Here is a 21,233-nt window from a genome sequence, read left to right as displayed (position 1 = left end):
TTAGGAAGGCATATCTGGAAATCATTTTCATCCGTCTCTGTGGTCTCATGTGCTAGCCACACTGAAAGCTATTTGTTAATATGACATTTTCCAGCACTTGTAGCAGCTGTGCTCCTGTAGACTATTTTAACTCTTTGGCATTTTACCCATATTGCCACTGAGGTTAGCTTTCCTGTGTGTACTTCCAGTGGGAAATTAATATTTTTTAATATAGGCTTGTTCGTGGCATGGCTAAATGTAATATTTGACCATAAGCAACTTCCAAACATGCCCTGAAGGCAGTAGGTATTGACTCTTAACTACACATCGTACTGCTTTTTTTGCTTCCATTCGTTTTCCTGATTCACCCTTATAACAAAAGTATATTCATTATTTTAAAAAGTAGACTATGTAATACTCGTTTTTGTTAAATGTGATCTTTGAACTTTTCAACATAAGTCAGTGACTTTGGAAGGAGGACGTCTTGGTTCGTTTCATATCATCTGCCTTGTAGTTTCTAGTATTCCTACCTCTGCAGAAGACGTTTGTGTCTTTAGTTCGTATTACACTTTCTTGCCCAGTTATAAAAGATTAGTATATTGAATGAAATTTAACAACAAACAAACAAAAATCTCCTTAGAATGGATTTATAGCTTTTTATTCAAACAAGAAACTTTTTTCTGAGAGGGAAATTTTCTCCTTGAATAAATGATACCAGTTTTTCTCAAGATTGTAAGAGTTTGATAAGTATTTTTCTCTGCAGATTAGATTGTTAGTGACAAAAGTGTTTCTGGGGAACAGAATCCTTTCATCTTAGAGAAGAATGAGTACAAATATGTTCACAGTAACGTGGCCTGGATTGTCATGAGAAGGGAGTGGTCAGAGCTGCAGGCCCATCTCCTAACAGCTCCATTGTTAGTGGATTTGTGACATGAGTTTGCTAGGAACAGGACATCTCAATGTTGCCTCTCTGGTTTACTTTGAAGAAACTTGAAAATTTCCTAAGAATATGTTTTGGCTTATGCCAAAATGATCAGAGTTAGGATTAGAGTTTTAAATTAGTTTTTAGTTATCTTATAGTAGATCTAGTTTAGTTTGTTACCTTTATTTTAAATTTTGTGTATGAACATGTAACAGTGGGAGAACACAACATAAATTTTTCTGGACTCTTCCATTTAAGTGATTCGTGCTGACTTGGTCCAATTAATTGATCAGAGCTGAATTCCACACAGCACTGATTTTTTTTTTGAATGAAAGATTTAATATCCAGGCTATAATCTTTTCCTGATGTGGTTTTCCGTATTGGTAATCAGAAATTCAAGGACAGAGAAGACAGTGGAGGAGTAATCTGTTAGCTATGTGATCCACCCTCCCACTCCCATTTTTAAAACCATGAAGAATAATATGAAAAGAGAAGAAAATATCTTCTCTCTTTTTGTGATAGGCCATTTTTTTTTAAGTATGGTTCGTAAAGTTCATAGTACTTCTAAGTTTTAGACCTAAAAGTAATCCATATTTACGTTTTTGGGTAATCAATTTCACTTTCAAGTCAATTATGTTTTCCCCTAGGAAATACAGAAATTATTCTTACTGATGTCATTTTTTTTCCCTTGAAGTCTAAGAATTTTATTTAACCACATTATTTTAACATAAAATCTAAACTGTTAAGATACATCTGTAAATGGCACTAGAGATTTGCTTTTTAGACCCTCAAGTTTGAGAAAACATTTCTAAAGTAAAACGAGACATGGTAAAGTAATAAGCTTCATGATCATAAAACTACTCTTTGGTTAAATCAAATAAAAATTTGAAATTCGTTAATATGTGCTTTACAACCTGGTATTTAGAATCGGATTTGGGGCAAAAGCATGGCCATGGTCATAGTGTGGGTTTTTAAGTAGTGTCTCACTGCAACTATCCAGCCTTGCATTGAAGATTCGTAGAGCAACTCTGAATGTGGAAATAAAGGGGAATCACCATTAGGTTTCCTTCAGTATTTCCAAGACGTTCATCTTAGATAGTTGCATTCAAGAAATAGCAGTTCTTAGGACTTTCCAACCTGAAATAGAAGAACTTTTAAGCACCTGTATTTTTCAAACTTTTTGTTTTTTTCTTGACTGGAAGATCTGTATAACTGAAACATGGGCCCATCTAAAATCTCCCCAAAGCTTGAAAATCCGTTTCTGTTTTGCAAGCAGATATCACATTGTTTGAAGGTTTTCTTACTAGGCTTATGAATCCAAAACTTTCTCTTTTAAAAAAAAAAAGTAAAGCATGAGAGTTCCTCCCTCCCCCCCCAAAATCAAATGAATCACTGGGGAGATGACGACCTCTCTGATAAAGCCAACATAGGCATTATCGTTCAGGATAAAGGATGGTGAATTGTAGACATGAGGAAGTCAAGTTTCTTTAATGCAAGGCAGTAATGCGGTGCACAATAGCAAGGCACACGAGAAATAGGAGAGAGTACTGCTATTGAGGAATGAGGAATGAGGTCTGACTCTTCCAGATACCCTGTAGGGATTCAAACTCAGTCTTCTGGTTTTTATAGTTCCGACATTGAAACAGCTCTGATATATGTTAGCTATATCACTCATCTTTCTATTGGACCACAGGTTTTTAAAAGGAGTTTTGACACTTGCTGGTGCCACTATTCTTAACAAAATCAGCACAAAGTCTTTAAATCATTAAAGAATATACTTAAATCCCCTATCTTAATCTTTCAAACACCCTAAATTACTAACCTGAAGAAGAAAAGAGGAAAATGCTAAATGTGGTTGTGAGCTTTGTAGTTTTCCTTATGATGAGTTGAAAAGTGTGTAAAAAAGATAATTTATCCATCAAATTGCCATTTATACAGCTGAGTTGCCGTTTTATTCAAAAGTAACTCAAGATATTCTAAGTTAGAAAAACAGAAGCTTTTTAGGGTCATAAATCTCATGTCCCTGGACTTCATTGGTAGTGAAATTATTTTTTAGATAAAAAAAGGGGAAAACTTTTATAAGGAGATTGGAAATTAAAAAAAAATCAGCCTGAATGTTAATATTTTCATCTTAAGATATAATACCGATCTTTATTTGGGAAAGCAAGTTTATTATCTAAAGCACATGGTCAGTAAGTAAGTAAGTAGCAAGATTCTTCAGCTAAATCATTGAGACACCGTGAGCCATAATATTTTGAGCTCAAAGAATAGTTACATACTTAAGGTGTTAAGAAAATTTGAGAGACTCCTTTGTGTTAGTTTTTGAGCTGCATTTTTGTTGCTGTCTGGGTTTTTTGGTCATTTAAGAGGATTCATTAGAAAAATGGTTCTCTATTTTATGCATGATTTCAGGTAAATGTAACTTTGATGGATTGTCTGTGATCAGATTTATCACAGGTCTTACCACTTCTCAGTGGAGAAATACCGTTATTTTGTATTTTATTATTCTATTTAGTTTACAAAAGGTCAGTTGCCCTTTATTTTCATCCTTATGGAGTTGTTTTTTGTTTCTTTTTCTTCCCCAGTATTTTCTCATTCATACCAGAGGGGAAATGTTTAACTTCTTAAAAGTTCCATTTTCATAACATGTTCTTTTCTTTGAAAACTTTCTCCATGTTGAACTGATAGAATGGGTAAAGATGGAAAACGTGCAAAATATCAGAAAATAAAATACGGAAAATATAATTTAGGGTCACTTTTGACATTGGTTTTTAAGACAATATATCAAGTCAAAGTTTTTTTTTCCCCCCCAGGTTTATGGTTGGCTGTGGGAGATGTGATGACTGGTTTCATGGTGATTGTGTTGGGTTAAGTCTTTCCCAAGCACAGCAAATGGGAGAGGAAGACAAAGAATATGTGTGTGTGAAATGTTGTGCTGAAGAAGATAAAAAGACTGAAATAGTAGATCCAGATATTTTGGAAAACCAAGCTAAAGTTGAAGTCCATAGTGAAGATAAAACAATGGAACATGAGAAGCTTGGGTTATCAAAGCACACACCAACAAATGACAAAGCCAAATATGTAGATGATACAGTGAAGCACAAGGTCAAAATTTTAAAACGGGTGAGCTTCTCATTCATGCATTCTCTTATTTAAGAACGTATGGACTGACCATGAGACTTTGGAATTTCTCTTTAGGTTTCATTGTTCTAGTGTACATTTTCAAATTTATTTTTCCATAAAAGCGATGAGTTCTTATTTGAAATATTTTGGCAGTCGTGGTGAAGCCGGGTAATGACATCTTCAGAATATGCAGGTCTTATTTCTTACAGTCTTGTGCTATTTCTAGTCTATAGTTTGGAACTTGGATTTTCTGTGGTAGGATGTGTGTGTGATCTTGTGGTGTTAAGTATAAATTGTGCTTGTTGACAAGGTTTTTTAAAAAGCTTTTCAGTCTATAGATATCTAGTAATCCTTAAACCATATTTGGCATTATTATTTTCAAGTGGAAGAGTTATTTTCTCTTTGTAAGGAAAAGTAATCTTAATTCTTTTGACCTTTGTCCTAGTATTTGCTTGGAACCCTCACCTCATAATTTTTCTCTTAAAATATGAACTCTTAAAAAGTTGACAGTTTTCCCTCATCTTATATTTTTAGCTACTTCTAAAAATATTTTCCAGATACAGTTGTGTGTTGCTTAACGATGGGGGTGTGTTCTGAGAAGTGTCTAGGTATAGCCTACTACACACCTAGGCTGTGTGGTATTAATCTTATGGGACCACAGTCATACATGTGGTTCATCGTTGACTGAAACATCATTATGAGGTGCATGACTATAGAAATTTCAAGATATTTAGTCAGTTACAAAAGAAATGTATAAAGGACACAGCACTTCATCTGATTAAATTTTCTTTATTTTCATTGTTTCCTTTTGTATTACCTGCTATTTTTCTAATCATTGATTTGTTATTCTTAATAGATAGTGCTAGGGAGGAAACACAGTGGCAACAAATGTATGTGAATGGTCAAGTGTAATAATCCAGAAGACAACGAATGTGAATTGTAGAGTTGGAAGGAACTTTGGGAATCTTTTAGTCCAGCCATTCAGATTGAAGAGCATAAGCATGTTTTCTCCAAAATTTTCTCTATTATTTACAAACTCAGTTCTTTTAGACCCTCCTTATATGACAAATCTAGATTAAGTTCCAATTTGCCAAATCCTTGTGGCATCTGACATTTTCCGTCTGCCAAGGCTGTTTGAGTCAGATTATGTCCTCACCTTTGCTATTGCTTTGTTGATTTGATTAGCACCAAAATAGTTGATAATATAGAACTGAGAGCTCCACTGAGAACAGTTTCTAGCACGCCTTTGGAAAGCTACTATTTATCGTTAACTATTAATCATCACGTCTTGGGTACAATTTCTTGGCCATTTAGAGATATAGCTTATTGTCATTTAGCTGAGCTGTCTCCATCTTGTCTGAAAAGACATTATAAAACATTAATATTGTAAATGTTTTGAGAAACCCCTCTATCATTCTCTGAATCAGAGCAGGAACTGAGGTTAGTCTGACTTTGTAAATGCTTGTGCTATCTGAGTGATTACTGCTTCCTTTTCTTTTTGATGATGAACTGTTGAATCTTATTTGGAACTGTTGAATCTAATTTTAGTTTGTGGAATTTGCTTTTTAAATATTACGTCATATCCTTAGATTTTATATTGAACCATTTATTAAGTTTCTCTTGTGTGCCAAACATGGCACCAGACTTAGGTATATAGCACTGATTGAAACCCTTTAAACAGTTACTGGGCTAAAGAATGGAATATGTTTGATATCACGATATGTTGTAATACTAATTAGATTTAATTTTTTTCATCCACATACTCTTGAGGCTTGCTTTATGATTAAATTTTCATTCTAATGAATTAAATGCTGTTTTTTCCAGGAATCTGGTGAAGGCAAAAGCTCATCAGAATGTAGAGATAGTGAAATCAAAAAATGGCAGCTAGCTCCTCTTCGAAAGATGGGACAACCAGTTTTACCTCGGAGATCCTCAGAAGAAAAAAGTGAAAAAATACCAAAAGAGTCTACAACTGTTATTTGCACAGGAGAAAAAGTTTCCAAATCAGGTAGTAAGATAATTAGAAATTATTATATACTAATATATTTATTTTTTATTTTATACACTATCAATGCATATATTTAGGGAAATTTTAAAATTTTAACATTTTCGTGGCAGTATAAATAGTTTAGGTGATTGCCCTTCCTTGAGATTAACAACTCTTGCTCTGAATTCTGGGGGCGTACTAATGAACTTGATAAGGTGGGGCTCCTGCCCTCTCGTCACTTAGGTACTGATGGGAGAAGACAGGCTGAGACAAGTAGACAGGTAAGAAAATGGTATGCTATTTTACAGAATTTAGGTACTGTGAAGAAAAACTAGGATAATGGGGTAGAGAGTCAGTCGAGGAGAGTGGTGGGAGTTTGTTTGAGATAGAAGGGAGGAGGTAACTTGTGAGGTGGGTTTTGAAGGCATGTGAAGTTGTTTTGGAGGAAGGACTAAGTAGGAGGCACAGCCGGTCTGAAGGCTTTGAGGTAAAAACAAGCGTGGCGTTTGAGGAGCAAGAAAGCCACTGTGGAGTGATTGGAAGGTAATACACAAGGGATAGAATGGTAGTGGCAGATGAGTTCAGAAAAATTGTGTGGGACTTTGAGGCTGCCATGGCAGAGAGTTTATGTTTCATTCTGGATGTCATGGGAAACCTTAAAAGGACTTCATACAAGGGAATGATGGGTCACTCTGCTTTCTCCTCTGGAGGTCAGACTGTAGGAGGATAGGAGAGAGGGCGGTAGACTAGTTAGGAACCTTTAACAGTATCCTAGGAAAGAAACGGTACCTTGGAACAGAGGTACAATGGAGGCAGTGAGAATTGGTCAGATTGAGATGTATTTTATAGTAGAGTTGACAGAACTTGCTGATGGATTAGATATAGGTAGGTGAAAGAAAGAGTCATAGTAGATGGTTAGACAAATGTTAGTGCTATTTAGTGAGATGAGAAAGAAGATTTGAGGAGGAAAATTGAAAAATGATGTTTTGGACGTTTTAACTTTGAAATGCCTATTAAACATCCAGGTAGAGATTTTTGAGTAAACCTTTGGCTGATGAGTGTGGAGCTGAGAGAAGACTTTAGAGGATGGTGTATAAATTTGGGATTTATCATGCACAGTTGTTATGTAAAATCATGGACTTAGCTATAAACAGCTACAGAGAGGGTTCACTGATGAAGAGGCAGAAGCAGAGCCCTTTGGGCACATCAGCATTTAGAATTTGGGAGAAGAGGGGGATGGCCTGTGAGGTAAGAGAACTAAGAGACCACGGTGGCCTGGAAGCCAGATGAAGTTTCAAGGAGGGAATGATCAACTCAGATGCTGTCTGGACATCTAATAAGATGAACACATTGTTAAATATGTGATTTAGTGAAAGGGCGATCATTGGTGACCTTGACTAGAATGATTTTGGTGGAGTAGTAGGGACAAAAGCCAGATGTAGTGGCTCATGGAAGAATAGAAAGTGAGGGACTGGAGATACTGATTATGGATAACTTTTTCAGGAATTTTGCTGTTAAAGGGAACAGAAATAGTGTGGTGGCCAGAGGTGGCTGTGGAGTCAAGGATTTTTTTTTAATGAAATATTATAGCATGTTTGTTAGATTAACAGGAATGATCCAGTAGAGAGAGAGAATTTGATGTAGGAGAGAGACCTGATAGTTGAAGTTCAAAGTCCGTGAAGAGACAAGAGAGGACAGGATCCACATAGAGGAGTTGGTCATAGAAAAGGCCAGCTCATCCATTGTAACAGTAGGGAAGACTGTGGTAGGAGGCTGGATGGATACAGGTGGGTTAGTAGATTTGGTGATGGGAAGATGTGATAGCTGACATTTTTCTGTTTTTTCAGTGAAATGAGAAGAAAATCAGTTGAGGTTGAAGTTGGGGAAGGAGTTATTGTTGGTTTGAGAAGAGAGGAGAGGAAGTATAAAATAGATACTTTGAAAGTGGAAGAGCAAATTTACTAGGAAAATTTAGTAGGATTAGGGTAGCAGATTGAGTTATCTACTTGAGATTTAAAGTGAAATCTGTCAGCACCAGTGTTTATTTTCCTCTGGTTGTCTTCAGCTATTTGTAGCTATCTAATCGAAGTTGGTTATGTGGGAAAGTGAGGCTATGACTGGTAAAAATGATAGATTTAAGAGTTGTTGAAATGATGAGATTCTAGAATAAATAAGGTATGATTGAAGGTCAGGGTAGTGGGATGTTTGGCATTGAGATTTTGGAGATGCACATGAATTAGTAATGATGGACTGAAAAATCATTTGAGAAGCTAAACACTCAGGGTAACAATATCAAGCACAATTGGTTTAACACCAGAGGAGATTCATCAGTTTTGTGGTACTAGTAAGGTCATTAAATTATCTGCTCACCTAATAAGTGCAGATCAAATTTTCTAAATAGTTTTTTAAAAGTTGATTAATGTGGATATTTGAAAAATAACCAGCTTTAAAAACCATTATCTAAAATGGGAAAGGGTATATACATTATATAGCTTTAGGACCACTTTTTATTAGTCACTTAATTTCTAATTAAAATTTATTTAAATTAGAATTTCCTTTTTTTAATTGAGGTATAATTGACAACATATTAGTTTCAGGTGTACAACATAATGATTTGATATCATTATGACTATATATAGTCATGCGCTGCATCATGACGTTTTAGTCAATGACAGACCTCATATATGATGATGGTCCCAAAAGATTGGTACCATGTGGCCTAGGTGTGTAGCAGGCTATACCGTGTAGATTTGTGTAGGTACACTCTGTGGTATTTGCACAACAACAAAATCGCCTAATGATGCATTTCTCAGAACTTATCCCTGTCGTTAAGCGATGCATAACTATATTATGAAATGATCACCACGGTAAGTCTGGTTAACAACCGTTATCGTACACAGATCAGAATTTCAATGTCAGGAATATTTCAATATGGAATATGAGTTTTGATCTTATGTCTAAATAATGATTTTTAATCAATTTTGTTTATAAACTAATAGTATGCATTAAAAAGAAAACTATCTTTTTAAAATCAGTTTAATACATTTTGATACTTATTTAAATTAGGTGCTCATGAGAGGCAAGAGATGAAAAAGAAGAAAATTGAAAAGGGAGTGCCTAATGTGCCTCCTCCTGCTTCTACGTCCAAGCCTTCTGCAGACCAGATCAGACAGAGTGTCAGACATTCCCTCAAAGACATTCTTATGAAAAGGTAACACACATTATCATTGCAGAAGGTTGAATGATGTCTGCTTCATGTATTTGAAAAATAATTCAATTATTCTAATTTTAAGACTTACAGACTCAAATTTGAAGGTACCAGAGGAAAAGGCAGCAAAAGTTGCCACAAAAATTGAAAAAGAGCTGTTCTGTTTTTTTCGGGACACAGATGCTAAATATAAGAACAAATACAGAAGTTTGATGTTCAATCTGAAAGATCCTAAAAACAATGTAAGTCTGTTTTGTTCGTGTTTATAGATGTTTATGCTTCCAACTTTCCTGAATATATAGGGATTTAAGATTTTATACAGTAGAGCTATATTTATTTCTTGGAGCGAGACCATATAACTTACAAGTCTTTTGCTACTGAACCGAGTTATGAATTCTGCACAGTGGCGACTAGTATTATACAATGAGTTTACTAAAATATAAAATATTAAATCTGTCTCACCCTGATTTATGTGAATTTTCTTTCCTTTATGTCCCATGTTTAATCTCATTTATAAAAAATTCATTTATATGTGTTCTTCAAAAACTCTGTTAAATCAAAATTCATAACACTATATTAATGCTTCTGATTTAAATGTGAAGATTGAGCTACCCTCCTTAAGAAAATTAATTATATTTTGGTAAACTATTTTACAACATTTTTCTTAAGTTGAATATGACTTTAGTTCTAAGTATCTTTTAGCAGTGGAGTAAACATTAATTGAATCCTTTTCCTCAGATTTCTCGTTTGGGCCTTAGAGGAAATCGAAAAGCTGTGTGTTTGTGGATGCAAACTCCTTGCATATTTGCTTAAGTTTTACAAGATTTTCACATAAGTGATATCAGTTTGCCAACTTGTATGATATTTGCTGTAGTATGTGATTTGAGGTGTTTTCTTGAAGTATACTAACAGCTACTTAAGAAAATTCTGCATTGTACAATCTGCCGTGATAGTCCAGGGCATCAGTTACTTCTTGGATGATATAATCTGGAAGCTTTTCTTCAATAAGTAAATATTTATTTCCTTTAGGCTTCTTTTTTGCAGTTGGTTCTTTGCTCTGGAGTCCCCTCCAAGCCTGTTAAAATTTAAACATGTGAAATCTTAAAAATAGTAAAGCCTCATGTTGAGTGAAGTTGTTTTATGTAGCATGTTGCTGTACCATCGGTTGGTTGTTCTGACAGAGTGTGTCCTGGGAAGACCTAATACAACTTTTGGATAGGTGTTATAATAGTTCCAGTGTACATGCTTCTCCATTATGTGTTGATTTTTATGTGAAATGTGTATTTTGCTGCCTTAGATGATAAATTTCTAGAATACAAGGCTGTCATTTATTCTCTTTGTAGTAGGTAATAGTAAATCATTGAACATTTGTAAATTAGATTTCATCTTTATTTTTTACAAGTTTCTATACAGCAGCTTCTCTCTTTCTTTTTAAAATGTTTTTATCCCCTTTCTTTCCCATTTTTAAATATTTCCAGATATTATTTAAAAAAGTACTGAAAGGAGAAGTAACCCCTGATCATCTTATCCGAATGAGTCCAGAAGAACTAGCTTCTAAAGAATTAGCTGCTTGGAGACGAAGAGAAAACCGACATGTAAGATTATCTCTGAATATGTATTTGAATATATCAAAACCTATATTTTTCAGCCTTCTAATTACTTACCTTGCATTAACCTACTTCTTAAATTCTGTCTTTTTGTTTTTCCTGATCTCTGCTGCTTTTTTCTCATTTCCTCCAGTTGTCAGGTTACATAATTCCCTTGTGTTTTGTTAATATACTTTGTAAATCAGAAAGATGGGAAAGTAGATGCACCTTTTCTTAATCACGTCTACACTTTTCAAAAGCATTGTTTGAAGTATTAGGAATATTGGTAATTTGTAGAGCCAGATTGTCAGAATGAAAATTTTACAGGTTTACAATTCCTTATTATTCAAGATTTCAAATGTCAAAAGCTCTGAAGAATAAGGTCTTTCCCTGTAACGAGTTTATTGATAAAACCTGACCTGAATCGTCATGTCTGAATGTTGATATTCACAGAAATATTGTGTGTTTAATTAAGTAGCACTGTCCCAGACCTAACTGGAATGTTATGTAACATGTATAGTATGTGCACCAGACTGCATTTTTAAAACTGAAAAATTCTGAAAGTCACTGATGCCAAGAGTTTTCAGCTGGGGGGTGTGAACTTGAAATACTCTTGAAGATTAAGTGAATATGTTATTTAGAGTTATCATGATAGTGAGATAGCCACATTATCCACTGTTTTTATTACAATGGCCTCAGAATAATTAGCCCTTTATTCCAGAAAATCTGGGTTCCTTGCAGTTCACATTAACTCTGCATGATTTTCACCTTTCTTTTCTCCATTCTGCTTACTTGCGTCATAGGCATGAAGCCTCCGTGTGGATCTCCTGCCAAGTCTAGTTTGAAGTACAAGAGACCTTGATTTGATATATTATTCACGTGTTTCTTTACATTGACCCTATGTAATTTCTGCTCTTCTTTTATTTTGAAAATATTATCATCTCCTTTTCTTTTCTCCATATCCCAAATGTGCACATGCCTCTCTTCTGCTTTGAAACTGTGGCTGCAAGTATCATCTGCATTGAAGACCAACTTATTCTTTCTTTAGGACATGTACCTGCTTTCTTTCTTTAAAGGATGATTTGCACTTAACAAAGGCGAGATAAATGACCGAATTCATCTTTACCTTCCTTAATCCCTCCCACTCACAGTTATCTTTTACTAGTTCTTGTTACACTTGCTTAATTATTATGATTTGTTGCTGAGCTTGTTCAACTGTGAATTATCACTGCCACAAAGTGTGCTCAGTCAGGAGACAGAGGATAGGGGACTACCTGGTAATTGTTGGTGTTGGGGTAAACTTCTGCTACTGTGGAGGATGTTAGGACATCAAGTTAGGAATGGAAGAGGAAGATAGTTCTCATTTACCGGTGGCAGCTGCTAGGATACTAAATCAGAAAGTAAATTTTAAATATAAATATCCTGTTTCATCACTTTGCAAATTACATTGCACTTCAATTACCTCTGGTTAGTGTACATGTGAACTTCACCAGGCTGAGGTATGGGGTCTAATTCTTATAACCCCAGCACTTAAAACCATCTCGGGCGTATATAAGTGCCCAGTATATGTTGGTTGTTTGAGAGACGACCTAAAGATTAAAATCATCTGTGTTGATGCTTTTATTTTGAGATAAGTTCTTAACCGTTACTTAAAGCTATAAATATATATTTTTAGTCATGAAGTATTTCTTCAAAATATTTCCTGTTAGACTATAGAGATGATTGAGAAAGAGCAGAGAGAAGTGGAAAGACGACCCATCACAAAAATAACTCATAAAGGTGAAATAGAGATTGAGAGTGATGCCCCAATGAAAGAACAGGAAGCAGCCATGGAGATTCAGGTAAAGATAATAAAAATGTCATGTTTTATAGTGCTCAAACAGCATTCAGAAAGGTTTATTTGCCTAATGTTCTTAAAGTAGAAAGAAGAATTTTTAAAAATGTGTGTATTTTAAAGTAGCGTATTTTATTGGTTTAATGTTTTTTTGAGAGTGTTTATTGTTTCTCTGTATGTAGTGTGCAGACTATCTGCATCACAGGCACTGGTTACACACTTGTTAAAATGTAGATTCCTGGGGTTTTTATGACTTAGCTAATTCCTTAGTAGGCCTAGAAATCTGTAGGTGCTTCTTATGCAGACTGTAGTTTGAAAGCTGGTGCAGATTTTCTCATTTTCAAATATCAGTGGGGAAATAATATGAAATCTTGTTAGAGGCCTGGAAGAATGAGGAATGTTTAAATTTTTGCTGCATTTTAAATCATAATCTAGCATTTACTTTTTAAAGAAAACCTATGAATGGAACAGTTTCATTTTGGAAAAATATCAGTACGAAATAGAAGTTGATTTTAATAGTTGAGGCCAAATTTTATCTGCTGAAACTAATTTTTACTTTCACTGCTGTTAGGAACCTGCAGCTAATAAGTCATTGGAGAAGACAGAAGGATCTGAAAAACAGAAAGAAGAGGTTGACTCAATGTCTAAAGATACCACTAGTCAACACAGACAGCATCTTTTTGATCTTAACTGCAAAATTTGCATAGGTAATTGGAAATTTTTCTTCCTAAAATGTCGCTTTCATTTTGAAAGGGAGATGCTTGTATTTGTAATGTAAGTAGGCTTTTGTTTTCCCAGTATTGGTGGTGAAGCCCCCACTCACTCCCTTTGAGGAGTAGCACATGTTTTGTGTGACTGGTCTTCAGGGTTGGGTTATAGTTTGATACTGTAGTGTACTTTACTATCTAGAATTAATTGTATTATATAAGACCTGAACTTTAGCAACCCAGGGTCAAATGACTAGAATTTAACCATTAGAATAGACGTTGGAAGTTGTGGGCAGTGGTGATGGTACTGTCATTTACTAAGTGAAGGTGGGAAATAACATTTGTATTTTATTGTTATATATACCAAATGAAACAAATCAGAAATGACGTTTTCTCTAGTATTCTTATCTTTGGTCATTCATTCAATAAATATTTATCGAGATCTTACTCCTTGCCAGGTACTTTGCTGGTGTTAGAGAATATAGTGGTGAAAAACTTAGATGTTATCCAGGCTTAAGAGAAACCATAGTCTAGTGGGAAAGGCAGGCAGGTGATGCTTTGAGTTACAGAAGTACAGTATAGTTGTTACAAGTGAATTTAGCTTGCAGGAAGACCTCGCCTATGCAGGGCCTTAGAGACCGCTTGGCTGGGGAATTGACATTTAAGCTGAGACATGAAGGTTGAGAAGTGTGCCTGGAAAGAGAGGGGAAGACCATTCTAGATACTGGGAATGACAGGAGCTTGAACTGAATTCAAGAAGAGGAAAGAGGCATGTGATTTGTTTGAAGAGAGATTTAGAAATCAGATTTTATAATGTCTTACATCCATTGCCTTTTAAATCAGATTACAACTTACTGGTAGTGGTGAAATCACTTTAGTGTAAGTAGTAGCTAGTGTTTTGAAAAACAAGAACAGAATAGAAAATATGATGAACTGCGCTTATAAGTATGGCTTTGTGAAACTTCACTTCCAGTTACTTATATAAAACAAAAAAATACATACATATATATACAGACATGCATGCATGCATGCACATACACACAAAAGTGTGTGTGTGTGTAAGTCCTAGATCATGATAGAAAATACTACTTTACAGATCACGATAAAAAATGCTGAAAATCTACTTTTGGAGGCCACATTAAAGATTTTGGTTCTTTATCTAAGAGCAGTGGATAGCTCTTGAAGGTTTTTAGGAGAGGAATGATGAGATTGGAATTTTATGAAGATCTCTCTTGAGTAGAGATTACCGTGGAAGAAGCCGAGAGAGAAAAGAGAGAGACTAGATAGGAGGCCTCTACACTAGTCCAAGTGGGAGATGGAGATATTTTGATTAGAGTCGTAGCGTTGGAGATGGAAATAACCAGAGGCTTTGAGATACTCAAGTTAGGTAATATTGACAGATGTTGGAGACTGATTGAATTAGGGCATAAGAAATTGGGGTGTGTTAAGGAAGAGTTTAAGTTTATGTTCAGTTTATTGGTAATGATGGGGGGTCAAGAGTTTTTTTAAAACTCTAGAGGTGTGGCTCTCAATTTTTATTTTTTTGCTGTAGTATATGCTAAAGGAATGATATGTACCTTGTTCAGTAACGTGAAAAATTCTTCGGGTTAGTTGATATGCTGCCTTCCATCGTTGTACTAGGGACTAGATGAAATGTATTATAAGTGAAGTAATTTTCCTATAATGAAAATAATCGTATCTTCTCAAAATTAAATTTGTTTGCATATTTTACAATCTGTACAATGGTAATGTCGCAGAGGGCAGTGTGATTTTAGACATTGTTATCCCTAAAGAAAGCTATCCACGTGTAGTAGTAGTTTTAAGTACACCCATTTAGTTGTTTTGTCTGGGAAAAATCTTGAAAAATACTCTGTTATTTCTATTAATTTTAGTAATTTCTGTAATATTTCAGCAAGTGTAATAGTAGCACACAAAAATATGTTAAATACTACTAGACTTGACCTATTTTCAGAAAGTTTTGAGTGATTTTTCCTTCTTGATGCTATAGCCTAAAACCAATATCGTTTTCTAAACTTTACTAAACTTTTCCTGTTCAGTGACTAAGTAGCAGTGCACTGTGGATGTATGTCATGAACTGCTGCTGTGTGTAACACAGGGTAGGATATATATTTGGTTTACTCACTTCTTCAAGTTACTTCTCAAGATTTGGAGTTTGGTGTAGTTTACTTAAAAAAATTTTGCTAGGGAATCAAGAAACCTATTTTAGCTTCTAGTTATAATGTTTCCATTTCAGCTTGTCTGAGTTTTTTTTTTTTTTCTTCTGCTTTTTCTCCCCAAACCCCCCAAGTACATAGTTGTATATTTTAATTGTGGGTCCTTCTAGTTGTGGTATGTGGGACGCCACCTCAACATGGGCTAATGAGTAGTGCCATGTCCGTGCCCAGGATCCGAACTGGTGAAACCCTGGGCCACTGAAGTGGAGCGCGGGAACTTAACCACTCGGCCATGGGGCCGGCCCCTTGTCTTGAGTTTTTAACATCCTCTTTTCCTAATTTTTCACATCAGTCAGAGAGGTGTAATCTAACTCAGTATGAAAAATGATACTTAGCAATTACCCCAGGTAATGTATGGTTATGCAACAATTCAGTCAGGGAAATGGAATAACTAGAAGTGAAAGAGGATGAAGTTATAGAAATTTTAGTTTACAAAAATGGTTTATTTTGGTGTCTTCTGTTAGGTCGAATGGCACCACCTGTAGATGATCTTTCTCCAAAAAAAGTGAAGGTGGTTGTTGGAGTATCTCGTAAACATTCAGACAATGAAGCGGAAAGTATAGCAGATGCATTGTCTTCAACCTCAAATATTTTGGCTTCTGAATTTTTTGAAGAGGAGAAACAAGAGTCTCCGAAGTCAACCTTCTCACCTGCTCCTCGGTAATTTTCTCTTATTATTTCTATAATAATCATTATAGATCTTTGTGAAGTTATACTTGGAGGTCTTCAAAAACAGAAAAGTGGCATATGTCTTAGGAACCTTTCTTTTGAGAAAGTAACTGTATCTTCCTATACTCTAACTGAGATGAAAGAATGATTCTGAAAGTTAGTTTAGAAATTTGAGTGTATTGGGGACTTGACATTAAAATTCCCTTTAATTATGTTAGTCCCAAGAGGCAGGAGATAGGTCATTAAAGAAAAATTGCTTGCACTTCTCTGGACCTTAGTCCATCTAAGCCAATCAAGAGGGATCTCTTTGTAAAATATGACCGTATAAATATGAAAATAATTTTATAAAGTGAAAATAGAAGCTCCGATAGCCTTTATAAAATAGAAATAATTGATGACTAAGTGGAAAATGCATTTATTCATGAGCATATCTTTAGACTGAAAACATTTTAATGTCATCTTTTAGTCCAGAGATGCCTGGAACTGTGGAAGTTGAGTCTACCTTCCTGGCTCGATTGAACTTCATCTGGAAGGGTTTTATCAACATGCCTTCTGTGGCAAAATTCGTTACCAAAGCTTACCCAGTGTCTGGCTCCCCTGAGTACTTGACGGAGGTACTGTGAACTTTCCTGCCCTTGTGTGCCTGGATTGACATATGTGTTTCTAAAAGGAGTAAGCATGGAAACAACATAATAAAATAATAAAGTATTTCTTTCATTCATAATAAAAAATACTTATTGACAGTGATCCTTAAACTGTTCAGTTAATGGAATTAGGAATTCACAAATGGCATTTTCGAACTGTCGAAGACTGTGCTCTGAAAGTATTAAATCCATCTCTCCTACACCCTTTCCAAGATGTAACTTCACTGTGTCAGAGAATTGAAAATTGGAGTCTGTATCTTTAGATACAGATTTACAAAAACAGTTGACATACTTATGGCTTCCAATGTTAGCCTGGCAGGAAGATTCCTCACTGTTCGCGAGTCTTCTGGTTCCCTACTGCTTGTGTTTCCCAGCTTCATGGCCGTGGTTCTTACCTGCCCGTTTCTGTGAACAAGATACAGACCGTAGCGGAAAGTTTACAGCTAGTTGACAGTCCCAGGAGACCAGTGACCACAGCTGCTGCAGTGGTGCCCTTGGTTGGTTTTATACCTGAGGGAATAGGAAGGGACTGTTATGCAATATTGATGGAAAATAAGCAGCTGTAATATTACCATATTATGACAAATGAGAAAGTATGACATTTCTTAACTGTTTCGAAGAAAGTTTGCATTTTTCTGTGTTTATGCAGAAGAAAAATAAATCAGTGCATGTGTACTGTATTTTTGTTGAAATTATATTTGCTGTAAATTATGTTTATGTCTAACATTAGCCTTTTCCTTCATTCTCGGTCTGCTGACCATAAAGGCAGAAGTTTTTTAAAAAATTCTTTTCAGTATTTCAAAACCCTAAATTAAATATATGCCTGTTCCTTTTAAGACTACCCTAAACTTTACTTTTCTTTGTATTAGACTGAAATTAGTTTAACGCAATGTAATGTTGCTTATCTAATGTTGATCAGTTTGTTTAGCAGTTGTGCTTTTGATTAATAAACAACTAATTATTACTTTTACGTATAGTTTGGTTGGCAAATAATACTTCAGAAATGCCTATTTTATAAGAGAAAAATTAAATGGACCCATGGTGTCCTTGTTTTTGAACAAATCTGTTTAGAAATTTAGACTTTGGTTAGTCCATGGTGAAGGCAGTTCTTCTTTTAAATGGAGAATTAAGTCCTGAACTATGGGAACCTTTTGATTTTTAAACAAAACTGTTCTCTTTTCTGAACCAGTGTCTATATGGTTGCTTTCCAGAACGCCACTTCTTTCTCTTATTTTTAGTTTGATTTGGACTAAAATTTGAAATAAAATACTTAAAGCAATTAATAATTTAAATAAACTTAATTGAATTTAATATCAATTAATTATACTTTTTATGATTTTTCTGTTTTCATGGAAAAAATAGATACTGATTAAAGTTTTAAATATTCTTAATTGCACAGTTCTTGATTTTATGTATAGTCTTCTGTTTTCAGAAAGATTGTGCCTTTTTAAAAAAAAGAAGCTGGCATTATTACAATGTTATTCTGTTCTCTGAAAAAATTTACTCTGTAATTCCACTCAGTAACATCCGAAATCCAGCTGTTAGTGATTGAGGCCTACCCCTGCCTACTAGCACCCTGAAAAGCAGGACTGGGGCATGCTCTCCAGGCTCCCTCATGTTCTGAAGACTGTTGTGCTCTTCCTGGATTGTGAGTGTGGGGTGCTTACCACCCTTCCTTCTCTGTGCCTGTCTTTTCTGCTGAGAACTGACATGACCTCAGAGTCTTTCTTAACTGTTTTGGGCACCCACCTCAGTCATTTGGAGATGACGCTGGAGGAAAAGCCTAATTGCTGTCCCTGTACTTTGATCTGTTCCCTGACGCATTTCATAGTCTTTTTGTGTACTTGGTTTTTATTGCCATTTCAAATTAGTCTTAGAGCTGAATTTGTATGAAGTATGAATATTGTAATAAAGATATTCTGTATACATTGACCACCTTCATTTTTTACCGCAGGATCTACCAGATAGTATTCAAGTAGGAGGCAGGATATCACCTCAGACAGTTTGGGATTATGTGGAAAAAATTAAAGCTTCAGGAACCAAGGTAAGGACGCATGAGGACATGTTTGAGAAGTAAACCGCTGAGAGTCGTTATGCAAGGTGCCCCGGAGAGGGAGCCGGTGCACATTCTCATCTACTTAAGATGCCGACAGGACTGAGCTACAGCTATTTGCTAAGGCTCAGGACAGTCAGCTTTCCTTCTGTGGGTTTTTTTCCTTCTGATATGCTCTCTCAGTGACTTCTGTCAGAGTTTTGGAAGAAATGTTTTAGAATAAGTTTTGAGATACATCCTTGAAGTTTGCCTATTTGGATTATAGACATTTAGTTTAGTTAGGGCGTAGGTTCAACTGCTGCAGCAGAAAGACCCTAGAATACGGTGGCTCAAAGAAAACAGAAGTTTGTTTTTCTGTTATGGTCGTTCAGGGTGGCCAGGTGGCTCTGGCTCTACAAGACCCTTCAGGGACCAGGCTCCTTCTGAAGATCTTGTATTTTGCAATTTCCAAGACTGTCGCCCTTATCAGTCAAACATGGTGCAAGCTGACTTATCAGCACCAAGTGGATAAAAATGAAGAATGCTCATCCTGTGCTTTTAACAGCTAGGCCTAGAATTGCAGTTGTTGTTTCACTTCTGTTGGCAAGCATTTAGTCACCCAGCCTTGCTTACACAGCTCCTCATGGGGCTGGGAACGGCTGTGCGCCCAGGTAGAAGGGAAGGACTTATCTTTGTAGGAGGAAGAGAGGAGGAGAGGAGATACTGGGAGGTAGTTAGTAGCCTCCATCACAATAATATTTCTCTTTTTCTTTTCTCTCTCTGTATTTTCTATCATTTTTTAACTCATAGAACAGTACTCCACAGGAAAAGTTAATCATTAGAAGAAATCGTCTTCCCTCTGAAGATGATAGTACCTAGCATGTTTATAGACATTCAAAAAATAAATCTTGAGGGAACATTAATTTTTTATCTCTTTCTTAAGATACGGTTAGGAGTCTCAAATAATCCAAAATGGATGATCGATCTTAAGCTGAAAAGAATATTTTTTTCCAATATAGATTTTAGAATTTAAGTTGATACAGTGTTAGGATACAAATAGACTTTGAAGCTCTGTTCAAAGAGTTACTGCATTTCTTTGCTGTCACTTTCTGATGACAGCAAAAGTCACGGGCAAGTAGTTAGTATTCTTGGACGTTTTGGGAATCACTCTTGATCTACCCATATATTACTGCCTGACACCGTATAATGTACCTCCGTCTGGAGCTGACTGAAGTGCACGAATAGTTGTTACCTCTGAAAGAGGGCAGTTTACATGACAGACCTTTTATAAAAGCTAGAGCCGTAGTTCAGCTCCTTCACGCACATGTTTTCTCTAGGATCTTGCGTCACTTTAGGCTTTGCGACAGATCTGGCTCTCCCTATTTTGACTGTATACCTTCACGAAAAAGCATCCATTTTCTTTGCACTACTATGTTAATACCAAATCGATACTGTCTTTTCTATTTGAAACAAAGCCAAGAGCCCAGTGGCAAGCAAATAAGTTCCTCAGTCAGTCATATGATTTTACAAAATTGACGGCCTTTATGTATTTGAGGTCGTTTCACCCATCCCCCTTTATATCTAAATTCAAACCCAGTGGATTTGTGTGTCTGTGTCAGTGTGTACATGGTAGGGTGCTGTGAGTGGGTGCCGTTAATTTGCAGTGTGCCGAAAACACAGGCAGCCCTTTGTGGAGGTTATAATGTTGGGTGTGAAGATATAATACAGATATCAAAAGACATGGGTTTAAATATCTTCTCTGCCACTGACAAATGTGTCACCTTGAGCAAATATAATTACCTTGGGACTCAATTTCTTACGGGACACCTTCAGATAAAACAAATCCATCAATGGATCAGCAAAGATCTTTCCCTAAGAGTTGTTTCCTTTTGAGTATTCTTATCTGCATTTAAGTTGGTAAACCAGTTACTTATTAATCATCATTGTAAAATTCAATAGATTATTACTAATTGAGAAATGATGTTTAAAACCAAGCTGTTGTTTGGGTTATTATTTTAAATAACCGTTTGTTATTTTCTTGAATAGGAAATTTGTGTGGTTCGCTTCACACCCGTAACTGAAGAAGATCAGATTTCTTATACTTTGCTGTTTGCATACTTCAGCAGCAGAAAGCGCTATGGAGTAGCTGCTAACAACATGAAGCAGGTTAAAGATATGTACCTTATTCCTTTGGGTGCTGCAGATAAAATTCCACACCCTCTTGTGCCTTTTGATGGACCTGGTAGGTATACATTTTAATACTAGAGTATGAATAAAATGAAGTGGGAGGTGGGAGCAGAGTGAGAAA

The 21,233-nt window shown here is 35.6% G+C and overlaps 1 protein-coding gene across 6 annotated transcripts in view; it reads left to right on the top strand.

The window, feature by feature from the left end:
• Nucleotides 1-21,233, top strand: part of PHF3 (PHD finger protein 3) — a 79,245-nt gene that overhangs the window by 51,971 nt on the left and 6,041 nt on the right. For all 6 annotated transcript variants that reach the window (XM_046639288.1, XM_046639291.1, XM_046639287.1 and 3 more), the window contains 11 exons: nucleotides 3,715-4,024; nucleotides 5,849-6,032; nucleotides 9,078-9,222; nucleotides 9,305-9,461; nucleotides 10,698-10,814; nucleotides 12,515-12,646; nucleotides 13,211-13,346; nucleotides 16,045-16,240; nucleotides 16,716-16,863; nucleotides 18,848-18,937; nucleotides 20,972-21,167. In XM_046639288.1, coding sequence (XP_046495244.1) covers nucleotides 3,715-4,024; nucleotides 5,849-6,032; nucleotides 9,078-9,222; nucleotides 9,305-9,461; nucleotides 10,698-10,814; nucleotides 12,515-12,646; nucleotides 13,211-13,346; nucleotides 16,045-16,240; nucleotides 16,716-16,863; nucleotides 18,848-18,937; nucleotides 20,972-21,167 — 1,811 coding nt within the window. The remainder of the gene's footprint in view (nucleotides 1-3,714; nucleotides 4,025-5,848; nucleotides 6,033-9,077; nucleotides 9,223-9,304; nucleotides 9,462-10,697; nucleotides 10,815-12,514; nucleotides 12,647-13,210; nucleotides 13,347-16,044; nucleotides 16,241-16,715; nucleotides 16,864-18,847; nucleotides 18,938-20,971; nucleotides 21,168-21,233) is intronic.

Source organism: Equus quagga, chromosome 15 (genome assembly GCF_021613505.1).
Source record: "Equus quagga isolate Etosha38 chromosome 15, UCLA_HA_Equagga_1.0, whole genome shotgun sequence".
Classification (NCBI taxonomy): Eukaryota; Metazoa; Chordata; class Mammalia; order Perissodactyla; family Equidae; genus Equus; species Equus quagga.
This window is presented reverse-complemented; position numbering and strand designations above follow the sequence as displayed.